This window comes from Carlito syrichta, unplaced genomic scaffold, assembly GCF_000164805.1.
Source record: "Carlito syrichta isolate Samal-C Ts95f unplaced genomic scaffold, Tarsius_syrichta-2.0.1 Scaffold115681, whole genome shotgun sequence".
NCBI classification, from domain to species: Eukaryota; Metazoa; Chordata; class Mammalia; order Primates; family Tarsiidae; genus Carlito; species Carlito syrichta.
The window spans coordinates 392,157-404,301 of NW_007059777.1; the positions used below are offsets into that span (position 1 = coordinate 392,157).

Below are 12,145 nucleotides of genomic sequence, written 5' to 3' on the forward strand. Positions count from 1 at the left end.
AGGGAAAGGGAGGGGGGAGGGGAGGAAGGAAGGAACAAAAGTCATCATTCTTCGCCTTAGCCTTGGTGGAACTGCCTTTCAAAGGGACACAGGAAAATGAACAAAATCCTCACTTCCAGAAAAGCAGTTTCACTTCTCAGTATCAACACTAGAGAAATATGCCTAGGGTGAACAGGAGTATCCATTGCAGCAAAATATTGGAAAAGATCTGAATGTCCATCAATCGGGATAATGCTTAACAAAAGCAACGAAAACTTATGAGGAAGATTTAAATATGCATGGGCAATATGGAAAACATCCAAGACTTGTTGTTGAATAAAAAGGATCAAGTAGCCATATATAATAGTATATACATATGATACAGTCATGTCAAACAGAAACTCATAAAACAATGTCCATGTATTTTCCATAGATGCGTGTGTGTGTGTGTGTGTGTGTGTGTGTGTGTGTGTGTGTGTGTGTGTGTACATATATACACATGCATGTGTGGATGCCAATGTGTAGAGAAGAATCTGGAAGAACATACTTTATGAAGTTTATACTGATCAAAGTCGCCAACTCTTGTTGTAGGGAGTTGCAGGTGAAGAGTTCGAGATTTAGAGTCGAGATCAAAGGAGACTTTAGGCTTTTCTGCCATTCTGTTTTGGGTCAAGAACATTCTATGTGGTCAAAATTTAAGTTGAATGTAAGAATAGAGCCAGGTGTGGTACCTCATGCCTGTAATCCCAGCACTTTGAGAAGTTAAGGTGGGCAGATGGCTTGAGTCAAGTTCAAGACCAGCTTGGACAACATAGCAAAACCTCGTCTCTACAAAAAAAAAATTTTTAAGTAGCCAAGTGTGGTGGTACATGCCTGTAAATCCTAGCTACTTGGGATGCTGAGGTGGAAGGATCACCTGAGCCTGGGAGGTTGAGGCTACCATGAGCCATGATCATCATGATCACTCCAGTCTGTGCAACGGAATGAGACTCCACCTCAAAAAAAAAAATAAAAAACAACCCAGAACAGAGATGGGGGATCCCTTCTCACAGCAAGGTGTTGTGTACCTCATTAGTCCTTAAGTGAGCACCTGCCATCCATCCGTTGGTAAAATGTGCCATGCGCCTTTGTTTGTGCCAGGCACTGTGTTAGGAATCTAATAGTGGGCAATAATTCAGGTCCCTGCCCTAAGTTTATTTCTAAGAGAGAGGACATTGAACAGGTACTTCCAAAGGTGGTAAAGGTGAGGAGAAGAAGAGGGTGGTATAAAATTGGGCACAGGGACAGCCTAGGCTGGGGAACGAGATGGGAAACCAAGGAACTGACACTTATGCTGTGATCAGAAGGGAGAGAAGAGGGACTGGTTAGACTGGGTGCGGTTGGAGGGCAGGACTGGGACAGGAGGGGGGGGCGGGGGCGGCTAGGGATCCTAGGAGAGGAAACAGCAAGTGATAAACAGAACAAACAAGTGGCTTTGGGACTAGAAAAGAAGGCAGCTGGGCAGGAGTGAGACCCAGGAGAGTGTGCACCAGAGGAGGCTGGAGTGGCACGGCAGGGCCGCTCAAGGGTTTGGACTGTGTCCCAGGACTGCTGGGAAGCCGTTGAGGGTTTTAAGTAACACAGTCAGATTTGCCTTTTGCTGAGATGTCACCGGCTGCTGTGACATCAGGAAGGGGAGAGAGACAAGGATGAATGGGGGAGACCAGACAGAAGGCTAATGCGGAAACCTGGGCAGGGGATGAGGGTGGCTTGGATGGAGGTGAGAAGTGGGTGGATCTGAGAAATATTTAGATCCTGTGTGAGATACCGGAAAAGAATTGCCCCTTACTGAGCATCGTGTAATCAGTTCACAAGGTCTCATTAAATCCTACAACTGAAAGGGACAGCAAAGGCAGCAATATTTACCCCGTTTGGAGGATGGGAAACATCCTGGATAAGAGGAGGGAAGGCGTCCTTGGGAGTGTTCTCGCTCAGGTGTCCCCGGGTCCACCACCTCCACCCACACCCCACAGCCCACACACTCACTGGTATGCAGCCAGCTGGTGAAGGTCAGTGAGCAGTTCTGCACGTCGAAGGGGAAGTTATAGATGTCAAGGCTACAGGCGGTCACCACCTGGAGGGGCTTGTAGTTCTGGACCTCGCCATGATGCCGGACATACACATACGGGATATCTGGAGATTTTCCCACATCCACGCTGGCCAGGAAAGAGGGGTCAGTTTGGAGGCTCAAAAGACAGGTCAAGCCCTGGAAGTCTGAAGATCTCCAAGCAAGCCAGTAGGGTTGACAGCAGGACAACCTGGATAGCTCTGTCTGTTCTCAGTTTCCCCAACCTTCGTATCTTAGGCTTCCTGCCCTGCCATTGTCAAGGTCACTTTCCAAGACATTTCTCCTTGATTGCCCTGGCTACCTGGCCACAAAAGGCAGGGAAGAAAACCCAAGGACCTAACAGCCATGGGTGGTAAAGAGCCTGCCCGGCTGCCCTCACAGTGTGAACTTTCCCATACTCCCTAGGCTGGGCAGAGCTTAGCTCTCAGGGTCAACAGCCCTGTGGCGATGGGCAGGTTTGGTGGGGGAGCAGAACCTTGTGTTCCATCCTGACTCTGGCTTCTCTCTGCTTCCCATGCTTAGGATCCTTTAAAATGGCTGGGTGCGGTGGCTCAACCTATAATCCCAGCACTTTGGGAGGCCGAGGAGAAAGGATTACCTGAGCCCAGAGGTTCAAGACCAGCCTGGGCAACTTGGTGAGACCTCGTCTCTACAATTAATCACAAAAAAAAAAATTAGCTGGGTGTGGTGGTGTGCGCCTGTAGTTCTGGTTACTTGGAAGGCTGAGGCAGAAGGAAGGCTGAGGCAGGTCAGGACTGCAGTGGCCATGAGCATGCCACCGCTCTCTAGCCTGGGTGACAAGAGTGAGACTCCAACTCAAAAAAAAAATTCTTTAAAATGAGAATCATCATCTCTGAAGGGACAGGATCTAGAGAAATCACGGGTAAGAACTGAAGGAAGCCAGAAAAGTCTCACAAGACCTCATCTCACTCTTTTGGCTGACCTCTGACCTGTAGCCCCCCCCCAAGTGAATGCTGAGCACTGTGGCAAGGAGTGGGCTGAGCCTCCAGTTTTCTGTGGAATTAGGGGTGAGAAGTCAGTACTGAGGCTACTTCACTGCTCAATCTAGAGATCCAGCCAGAAACTCCAGAACTCCTGCAGGCTGAGCTTTGCAGAGCCAGCTGCTTCCCTTGGGAAATGTCAGTGGCATCCCCCGGAGTTGGGCAACGCAGTGAACATAAGGTGGAGGGCAGTTGGCACCACTTGTCGCTGTCCATTTTCCACCCATCTCCCCCAGTCCTCTTCCCTGCCCTTGAGCTCAGAAGCCCAGTGTGTGGGCCCTGGGTGAGCCTGGAGGCTGGGGAGAAGGTATGTTGGCCAGGGCCGGATGGGTCGGTGTTTGGCTGGGGGGACCCATTTTTGTATTGAAGGAGCAATCTGTGGCCTGTTAGGCACATGTGACTTGTGAGGTCTGAGTGTGTGTGTGTGTCCACTAGCTCCAAATTTCCCCTGTGACCAGGAGTGGTGGCCACCTTCAGTGCTCAATTTCTGAAAGAAATTGAAGAAATTGTACGGTCCCCTTTAAAAGTGTCGGCATCCCCATAAGGCTATTTCAACTCAGTGTGCATTAGTTCACTGGCTTCTTTCTCCATGACCCGGGCCTTTGGACTAAGAAGTACAGAGTGTCACATCAGACACATAAAAAAGAGGACTTTAAAAATACAAAAGAAAAAAATGCTAAGGGGTAATTTTGTGCTCAAGCTACCTTTACTTACAGTCTGCTAGTCTGAGTGGGACGTTCCAAATGCAATAGCCACCATCTTGTCTCCCAGCTCCCCCACCCTACTCCACCACTCACCCCGGCTTCTCCAGCCCCCAAGTCAGCCAGCTGGCATCTGGCCACAGTACTCACAACTCATTGATGAGAATGTCTGGGACCCAGATGCTGTCCGTGGGGATGGACAGTTTGGTGATGTTGTCAAAGTCCTCAGGGCTCCACTGGAGAAACTCATCGGTCCAGTACTAGGAAAGGAGCAGGGACAGTCACAGGTAGCCTCCTCACCCGTGAGGGTCACAGGTCAGGCAGGCATCCCCCTCAGTGCCTGGGTACTTCCTGGGAAAGACTGGGTGTTGGTGGCACCCAAATTCTTCAGCAGTAACTGAGAGTCCCTCACTTCCCTGCAACACAGACAGACGCAGCCCTGCCCAGGAAGGGCACTGAGTCACCTCCACTGCTGAGTCTTGTCTTCACTGACAGAGGCATCACAGACAAATACTTCTTGGGTCTGGTCTAACATATGTAAATGCAGATAATAACACTCACCTCACAGGGCAGAAACAGTTATTGTTAAGTGTTTATCAGTGTATTCTCCAATCTCATGCCAGAAGGACCAGTCTAAAATGTAAATTTAATCATATCATTTCCTTGCTAAAAATTCCTCAACGGCATCCCATTGCCCTTAAGATAAAGTTAGGCCGAGTGCAGTGTTCATGCCTGCAATCCCAGCACTTTGGGAGGCCGAGGCAGGAGAATTACTTGAGCCCGGGAGTTTAAGACCAGCCTGGGCAACATAGCAAGACCTCGTCTCTACAAAAAAATAAAAAGATTAGCTGGATGTGGTGAGGTGCGCCTGTAGTCCCAGGTACTCGGGAGATTGAAGCGAGAGGATCGTTTGAACCCAGGAGTTTGAGGCTGTGGTGGGCCATGATTGCGCTACCGCACTCAAGCCTGAGTGACAGAGTGAGACGCCAACTCAAAAAAAAAATAATTAAAATTAAAATGTACATGTGATCATGTCACTTTTTTGCTTAAACTTTTTCAATGGCACCCAATGGCTCTTAAGGTAAAGTTAAACCTTGCAGCCAGCAAAGGCCTATATAATCTGGCTTCCTATCTCAGTCCTGCCTCTCTGTGAAGTCTACACTCCAGCCATGTGAAATGAAACACTGCTCAACCCGCCAAATCTCTGTCTACACTGCTCCCTCTCCCATGCTGCAATCCCCGGCTTCTTCACCAAGGTTAGTTCTCCTCATCCTTCCAGATGCAGCCAAGGCGTCTGTCTGCTCCCTTCTCCAGGACAGCTTCTGTGACTCCCACACCCCAGGCTGGATGATCCCTGCCTCCTCTGGACTCTCACAGGTGGCATCTTGTCCTTGCAGCACTGGGGCAGCTGTCCTGTTGCATTTCAACGGTCCGTTCCCATGTCTGTTGCTTTCCCTAGTCTGTGAGCTCAATGTGGACAGGGCCTAAGTCTAGCTTGTGTCTCTAATTCCAGTGCCTTAGCACAACCGCTGATGTGTAGTCGACTGACATTCCCTCACCACTGGCCGCACACAGCTGGGGTGGGCAAGTGACCTTGGCGCTCCAGAGGTGAGACCTCGGCTGAATGTCCCAGGGAGAAGAGCTCCTATTCTTGTTTGGGCCCTTTCCCTGGGTCAGCTCTGTCTTAAGGGAGCCCTCTGTGAGGCGGAAATGGGCCAGTGTCTCAGGCATCAGCATTCTGGCTTCTTCCTTCACCCGACTCCTTGTGGGGAGTGTGCCCAGGAGTCATTGGGAGGCATTTAACAGAGACCCACATGTGCCAGGGGTGTTCTCCAGAGCCTCCCAGGCTTCACCCCATAAGCTGTCCTCATCGTCCTCCTGTCCTCATCTCTTCAGCCACTTTAGTCTCCTCTCTTTTTTTTTTTTGAGTTGGAGTCTCACTCTATAACCCAGGCTGGAGTGCAGTGGTACATTCATAGCTACTGCAGCCTTGACCTGCTGGGCTCAGGTGATCCTTCTGCCTCGGCCTTCCAAGTAGCTGGAACTACAGGTGGCCACCATCATGCCCGGCTAAATTTTTTTTTTTAATTGCAGAGATGAGGTCTCACTAAGTTGCCCAGGCTGATCTGGAACCTCTGGGCTCAGGTAATTCTCTCACCTCGGCCTCTCAAAGTGCTGGGATTATAGGTTTGAGGTGCCACACCCGGCCTCTTCTTTTTTTTTTTTTTTGAGCCAGAGTCTCACTGTGTTGCCCAGGCTGGAGTGCAATGGCACCATCAAGGCTCATCGTAGCCTCGATCTCCTGGGCTCAGGGGATCCTTCCACCTCCGCCTTCTGAGTAGCTGGACAACAGGCACACACCACCACACCCAGCTAATATTTTGATTTTTTGTAGAAACAAAGTCTCACTGTGTTGCCGAGACTGGTCTCAAACTCCTGGGCTCAGCAATCCTCCTGCCTCAGTCTCCTAAAATGCTGGGATTACAGATGTGAGCCATCATGCCTGGCCTAGTTTCCTCTGACTTCTTCCCTACAACCTCAGGGGCTGCCAGAACAGAACCCTGTGGGCAGCAGCCTCTGCTGTTGGCCTCCTCTCCTGTACCAGCTTGAGGCCAGAACTCCTGCCAAGGCTTGATTGGCATCCACGCATCAGAGCCTGACCCATGCCCTTCAGAAGCTGGGAAAGTGGGGAGATGGCTGAGGATGTGAAGACTAAGTGGATGGAATGGACCATCCTGTTTCAATCAACCCATTTGGTTGTTGTCCAATTTGGCTTAATATCAGGAAGAACTGTCTAGCAACCAGAGCTGTCTGAGAGTGAAGTGGCTGCCTCGTGAGTTCCCAGGCATTGGAGGTGTTCTTTCAATAGGGCTTGGACAAGCACTGGCTTGGGATGCTGTGAAGAACTTTAGAAGCCAGAGAGGGATTGGAGGATGCCTTCCCACCTACCTTTAAGCTTCCTCCCATTTCCGGTCCTGAGATGAGAAGATTCCAGACTCCTAGCTCTCTCATTGAGGGTGCCTCTGAACATCTCCCCTCACCTTCCCCCACCAAGGCCACAGAGACTCCTGACTCCTTCCAGGGAGGGTAAGTCCTCATCCCAGGAAGTGGGGGAGGGGAGGGTCTGGTCTGCTCACCTGCCGGTACCAGATGTAAGTGGTCAGCACCTGGTTCTTCTCATCCTGGGGAAAAAAGGGAGCTCAGACAGGTGGTTCTGCTGGCTGAACAGCCATCCTGCACACATCCCTCCCCAAAAGCAGCTGCTTCATTGTGCTCCTATTCCCTTGGGAAGTGAGAGTGAGGAAGAGGGCTGAAGGTGACAGGAGAGTGAATAAGCCGGAGCTCTCTGGCTGCCAGGAAAAGTTGGACTTTTACAGGTATGCTTAGAAAGAAATACTGGGCCGGGCTCGGTGGCTCAGCCTGTCATCCCAGCACTTTGGGAGACCGAGGCGAGTGGATTGTCTGAGCCCACAGGTTCGAGACCAGCCTGGACAACTTGGCGAGACCTCATTTCTACAATAAATCAAAAACTTAGCTGGGCATGAGAACACGCCTGTAGTTCCGGCTACTTGGAAGGCTGAAGCGGAAGGATCACTGGAGCCCAGCAGGTTGAGGCTGCGGTGGCCGAGAGGCGTGCCACTGCCCTCCAACCTGGGTGACAGAGTGAGACTCCAACTCAAAAAAAAAAAGAAAGAAAAAAGAAAGAAAGAAATACTGGTGGTTTCTATTTCAACTTCAAATACATATTTATATATATTACATATCTATACACTGTATACTTTCTATTATCTTCTACTGTGTTATATCTCTATATAATATATACTCTATATAATATATTACCAAAATATATATTATGATACACACACACAACCTGCCCTGGTACGAAATCAAGAGGTTCAAAACCAGAGTGAAAAATCCATGTCTCCCTTTTCTCCGTCCAAGTCCCAGGTCCCCTTCTCAAAGCACCACAGTAACTAGTTTGTTGTGTGTCTTTCCAGAAAGGTTCAAAATGCAATGACTTCATCCCATATAGAGGTGGGGGTGTGTTTTCTGTAGAAGAGACTGTGAAGGCAGATCCCGCCCCCTGAGCCCAGCACGAGCCACTGCATCTCTTCAATTGCCTTGTTGTTTATTTCTGCACAATTCCTGACCTCCTCTTCTGAGCAGTACACCCCCACGCTACTGTGGTAATTGATGAAGGAATTGACTCATTGATCTGTTGGTTGATTCTTCACCAACCACTTAGTGACACCCGCCATACACCAGGGAGAGTGCCAAGATACATAGGACAGCTGACATAGATGGTTGTCACGATGTAATGAATGGAGAGACACACGCAGGAAGCAATCTGCTGGTGGTAGGGGTGTGAGAGAGGCAGCTACACGGGTGACCCTAGGTGCTTGGTTTGGGTAGCGGATGGTGCTGTAATTTGTCCTCAGCTGTGGTACCAGACCATAGGCACTATGGGTTCTGGAAGCTGCTGCTGCCTGGGGGAGACTTGGTCTCACATGGCCCTCTCCCACTCCCAAAAGGACCACCTCTGAACTGAGCGCTCACCACGTTGAGGATGGCGTAGACAATGACATCAATGGATACGGTGGTTGGCTTCCTCCAGTCCCGCACGGGCCTCACACTCTTCTTGTAGTTGGCCAGGAGGTAATCTGACAGCCTCAGCAGCGCGGGCCTGGTGGTGTTTCGGCCCTGGAGGCCCCCCCTCCGCCTGGCTGGGAAGGAGAACGGTTCAAAGTGGACTCTAGTGCCCTGAGTCTTTCCCTGGTTCTTCTGCCCTGGTTTGTAAACAGTTAAAAAGAATGTGTCAGCCGGGTCCAGTGGCTCACACTTGTAAGCCCTGCACTTTGGGAAGTGGAGGCAGAAGAGTCCAGGAATTCAAGAGCAGCTTGGACAACATAGCGAGATCTCATCTCTACAAAAAAAATTTAAAAATGAAAAAATTAGCCAGGCTTGGTGGCATGTGCCTGTAGCCCCAGCTACTTGGGAGGCTGATGCAGGAGGATCACCTAAACCTAGAAGTTGAAAGCTGCGGTGAGGCCGGAGGTGGTGGTTCAAGCCTGCAATCCCAGCACTTTGGGAAGCCGAGGCAAGAGGATTTCCTGAGCCCAAGGGTTTGAGACCAGCCTGGGCAACTGGGTGAGACCTCATCTCTACACTAAATAAAAAAAATTAGCCAGGCATGGTGGCGCAGCACCTGTAGTTCCAGCTACTTGGAAGATTGAGACAGAAGGATCACCGGAGCCCAGCAGGTCGAGGCTGTGGTGGTGGTGAGCGTACCACCGCACTCCAGCATGGGCAACAGAGTGAGACTCCAAATCAAAAGAAGAAAGAAAGAAAGAAAGCTGCAGTGAGTTATGATTGTGCCTCTACAAAATCACTCAGCCTGGGCAACAGAATGAATGAGACCCTGACTCAAAAAATAAATAAAGATAAATAAAAGGAATGTGTCCCCACCATCCTTGCCTCACAAAATTCCCAGATACCCCCACAGGCTGAAATTCCCATCACTAGAGCATTTTGTCTGCAGAGATTTTTACCAAAAGCCAAATGGCGTGTCTCAAAGTGGCCTACATACTCATTTACACGAGGGCAGGGGCCTGGCTTGTAGGTGACCCAAGACAGATGATGGGTGAAGTTGGCTGAGGGCTGAGAAAGGTGGAGTGGGTGCACCTGGGGGTTCTGGGGAAGGGACCCTGAGGAGCAAAAGGAAAGCTGGCCGTCAGTGTGTGGTACTAAGAGGTGAGAAGGATGTGAAAAAAGTGTAACAACCCCCCTCCCCGCCCCACCAAGCACACGATTTCTAAGCCCAGTGGTCAGAATCTGGGCTTTTCTCAGCCAAGGTCAGATCTCAGCATCTGCACAGATTATTGTTCCCTCCTTGACCACAGCCTGAAACTGGCAAAGAAAGAAGAAAGCGTGGACATTCAGTGAAAACAGACATTCCCTCTCTCTTCTGTCAGCGCCACCCAAGGGCATCCCCTCCCTCACGCACGCACACGCAATCTGTGTGGGGAGGGCCGGCCAGGTCTACTTCCTAGGGTCGCTGTATGGGCTAACTTGTGGGGCTCAGGAAGAGGGGTGGGGTGAGGAATGGTGGGAATGAGGAGAAGCCAAATTGCTCCCAGGGCAGGGTCCTACGGGGGCTAAATAGGACTAGAAGGCCCGACTCCTAAGGCCCTCCTCCTGTCCTGTGGGGATTTCATGTGCATCTCAGTCTTCCCTCTGGAAACAGTAGGGGCACTTCCTGGTGGGTGGTGAGAAAATAGAGGTGCAAATGCATAGAGTGAGGAACAGTGTTCAACCTAGAGGACCAGGGTACAGGTGGCAGAGAGGAGGCGAGACTGGCAGGATAGACCAGGGTCTTCCACAGATCAGGCGGCAACGGGTCTGGTTTTCACTAAACCAGGTTGCCTCATGTGTCATCATTTTTTGACACATTTGTCGCCCAGATTGGAGTGCAGTGGCACGATCACGGCTCACTAAAGCCTGGACCTTCTGGACTCAGGTGATTCTTCTGCCTCACCTGAACCAGGACCTGAGGCCACAGAGGTACACCACCACACCCAGCTAATTTTCTGACTTTTTGTAAGGACAAGGTCTTGCTATGTTGCCCTGGCTGGTCTCAAACACCTGGGCTCAAGCAATCCTCCTGCCTTGGCCTCCCAAAGTGCTGGGATGACAGGCATGAGCCACTGCCTCTGGCCACACCTGTCATCTTTTGTGCAATCTGTACAGCACATTAGTCCTGCAGATTCTCCCTCCTGTCTCTCACCCCTCATCCCTGATAAACTTCCGGCTTCTTTCGGAAGGACAGAGAAGAGCAGAGAGAAAGGGAAACCAAGAGACTATTTTTTTAGTGTCTCCTTTGGAATAACTTCAGTGAACATTCTCTTCATTTTCATTTTAGGACAGTCTACCAGAGTGGCTATTTACAGGGTCAAAGGCTCACAGAAGTAAGCTCCGTGCCCTGCAAGTGGAAAATCTGAGATCCACATCCGGATCCCAGCTGGACATTGTGACTCACGCCTGTCATCCCAACACTTTGGGAGGCCGAGGTGAGAGGATTGCTTAAGCCCAAGAGTTTGAGACCAGCCTCAACAACATAGCAAGATCTTGTCTCTACAAAAATAAAAAAAAATAAACCAGGCATGGTGGCAGGCACCTGTAGTCCCAGCTACCTGGGAGGCTGAAGTGCAAGGATTGCTTGAGCCCAGGAGCTTGAGGCTGTGGTGAGCCCCGCACTCTGCTGCTAACAAGCTGTGTGGCCTAGAGTGGCTTACTCTCCCTTTCTGGACCACAACATTCCCATTTATAACAGCAAGGGATGGACCAAGGAACTCAAAGCTCCCTTGGAGCAGCTATTCAATAAGTTTAGGGCAGGGTAAAGAGGAGAAGAGCCCCTCTCCTGGCCCCTGCTATGTATATCTGAGATGCTGGGCTACTCTTCTGTCCCCCCTCTGTGAGCCCCACTCCTGCCCTGCCCCAGGGATCACCTTCCAAGTCTCTAACTCAACCACAAAGTCTCAGAATGCCCTTATGCTCATACGTGGTGAGATGGTTGACCTTCCTACAGCCCACCCTGCTTCCCTCCAGCCCCTGAGGACTGAGCCATCCCCGTCCTACCGCCACAGGTGGCCAACTGGTTCCCAAAGCCCTCTTACCTTCTCCCTGCGCCAGGAATGTGGGGAGGAGCAGGACAAGCAGGACCCACGGAAGCATGGCGAGCTTCACACGCATGGGAGGGCCTCCGAGTGGCCGCTCAGGGTGTGTCCCAACAAGGGCCAGCCTGTCAGCCCTTTGCCAGCCTCCTGCCCCAGCCAGCTTGCCTCCCTGGCACCTTCTGAGGTTGCAGCCTCGGATTCCCCAGCCACCCGGGGTTGGGGAGCCGCCAAGTTTTCCAGCAATCAGTCCCTCAGCTGGATCAGGTTTCGGAAGGGAGGGAAGGGGAGGGAACAGTTGAGAAGGGGGGCCACCCTGGCTGATGTCACACAGTCGGAGCTCACTCCTTCAGCTATCCAGCCAGGTGGCTTGGCCATGTTTCCCCGAGGAGGAACCTGGGGATGGTTCCTCCCCAGGAACCCATGCAGGAGCCCGTGGAGCAAGGGTGCAGCCTGTCTCCTGGGAGATGCCCCAGGTTGCTGCTTTCTCTGTGTCCCTTGGCAAGTATGTTTCACTGGTACTGGGCTGGGACAGGATAGGGTGGGTCAGACAAGAGCAGGAGGGCTGTTCCCTTCTCCCCAGGGTGACAGAGCGTCCCCAGCCAAGCAGGTGACTGGGCATCTGAGCTGACAGAGGACGGGTACCTGGGTTCACCACAGGTCTACCCTTTTTGTCTTCATCTAGTC

At 51.2% G+C, this 12,145-nt stretch overlaps 1 protein-coding gene across 4 annotated transcripts in view; it reads right to left on the reverse strand.

Annotated features, from left to right (window-relative positions):
* Nucleotides 1-11,756, reverse strand: part of HTR3A (5-hydroxytryptamine receptor 3A) — a 16,466-nt gene extending 4,710 nt beyond the window's left edge. For 2 of the 4 annotated variants that reach the window (XM_008073334.1, XM_008073319.1), the window contains exons 1-5: nt 11,454-11,537; nt 8,346-8,489; nt 6,926-6,970; nt 3,939-4,048; nt 2,005-2,174 (exon numbers count right to left, since the gene is read on the reverse strand). In XM_008073334.1, coding sequence (XP_008071525.1) covers nt 2,005-2,174; nt 3,939-4,048; nt 6,926-6,970; nt 8,346-8,489; nt 11,454-11,537 — 553 coding nt within the window. Of the gene's footprint in view, nt 1-2,004; nt 2,175-3,938; nt 4,049-6,925; nt 6,971-8,345; nt 8,513-11,453 lie in introns of all 4 variants that reach the window. The other 2 variants (XM_008073327.1, XM_008073315.1) reach the window with 2 other exon arrangements.
* Nucleotides 11,757-12,145: the final 389 nt, after the last annotated feature.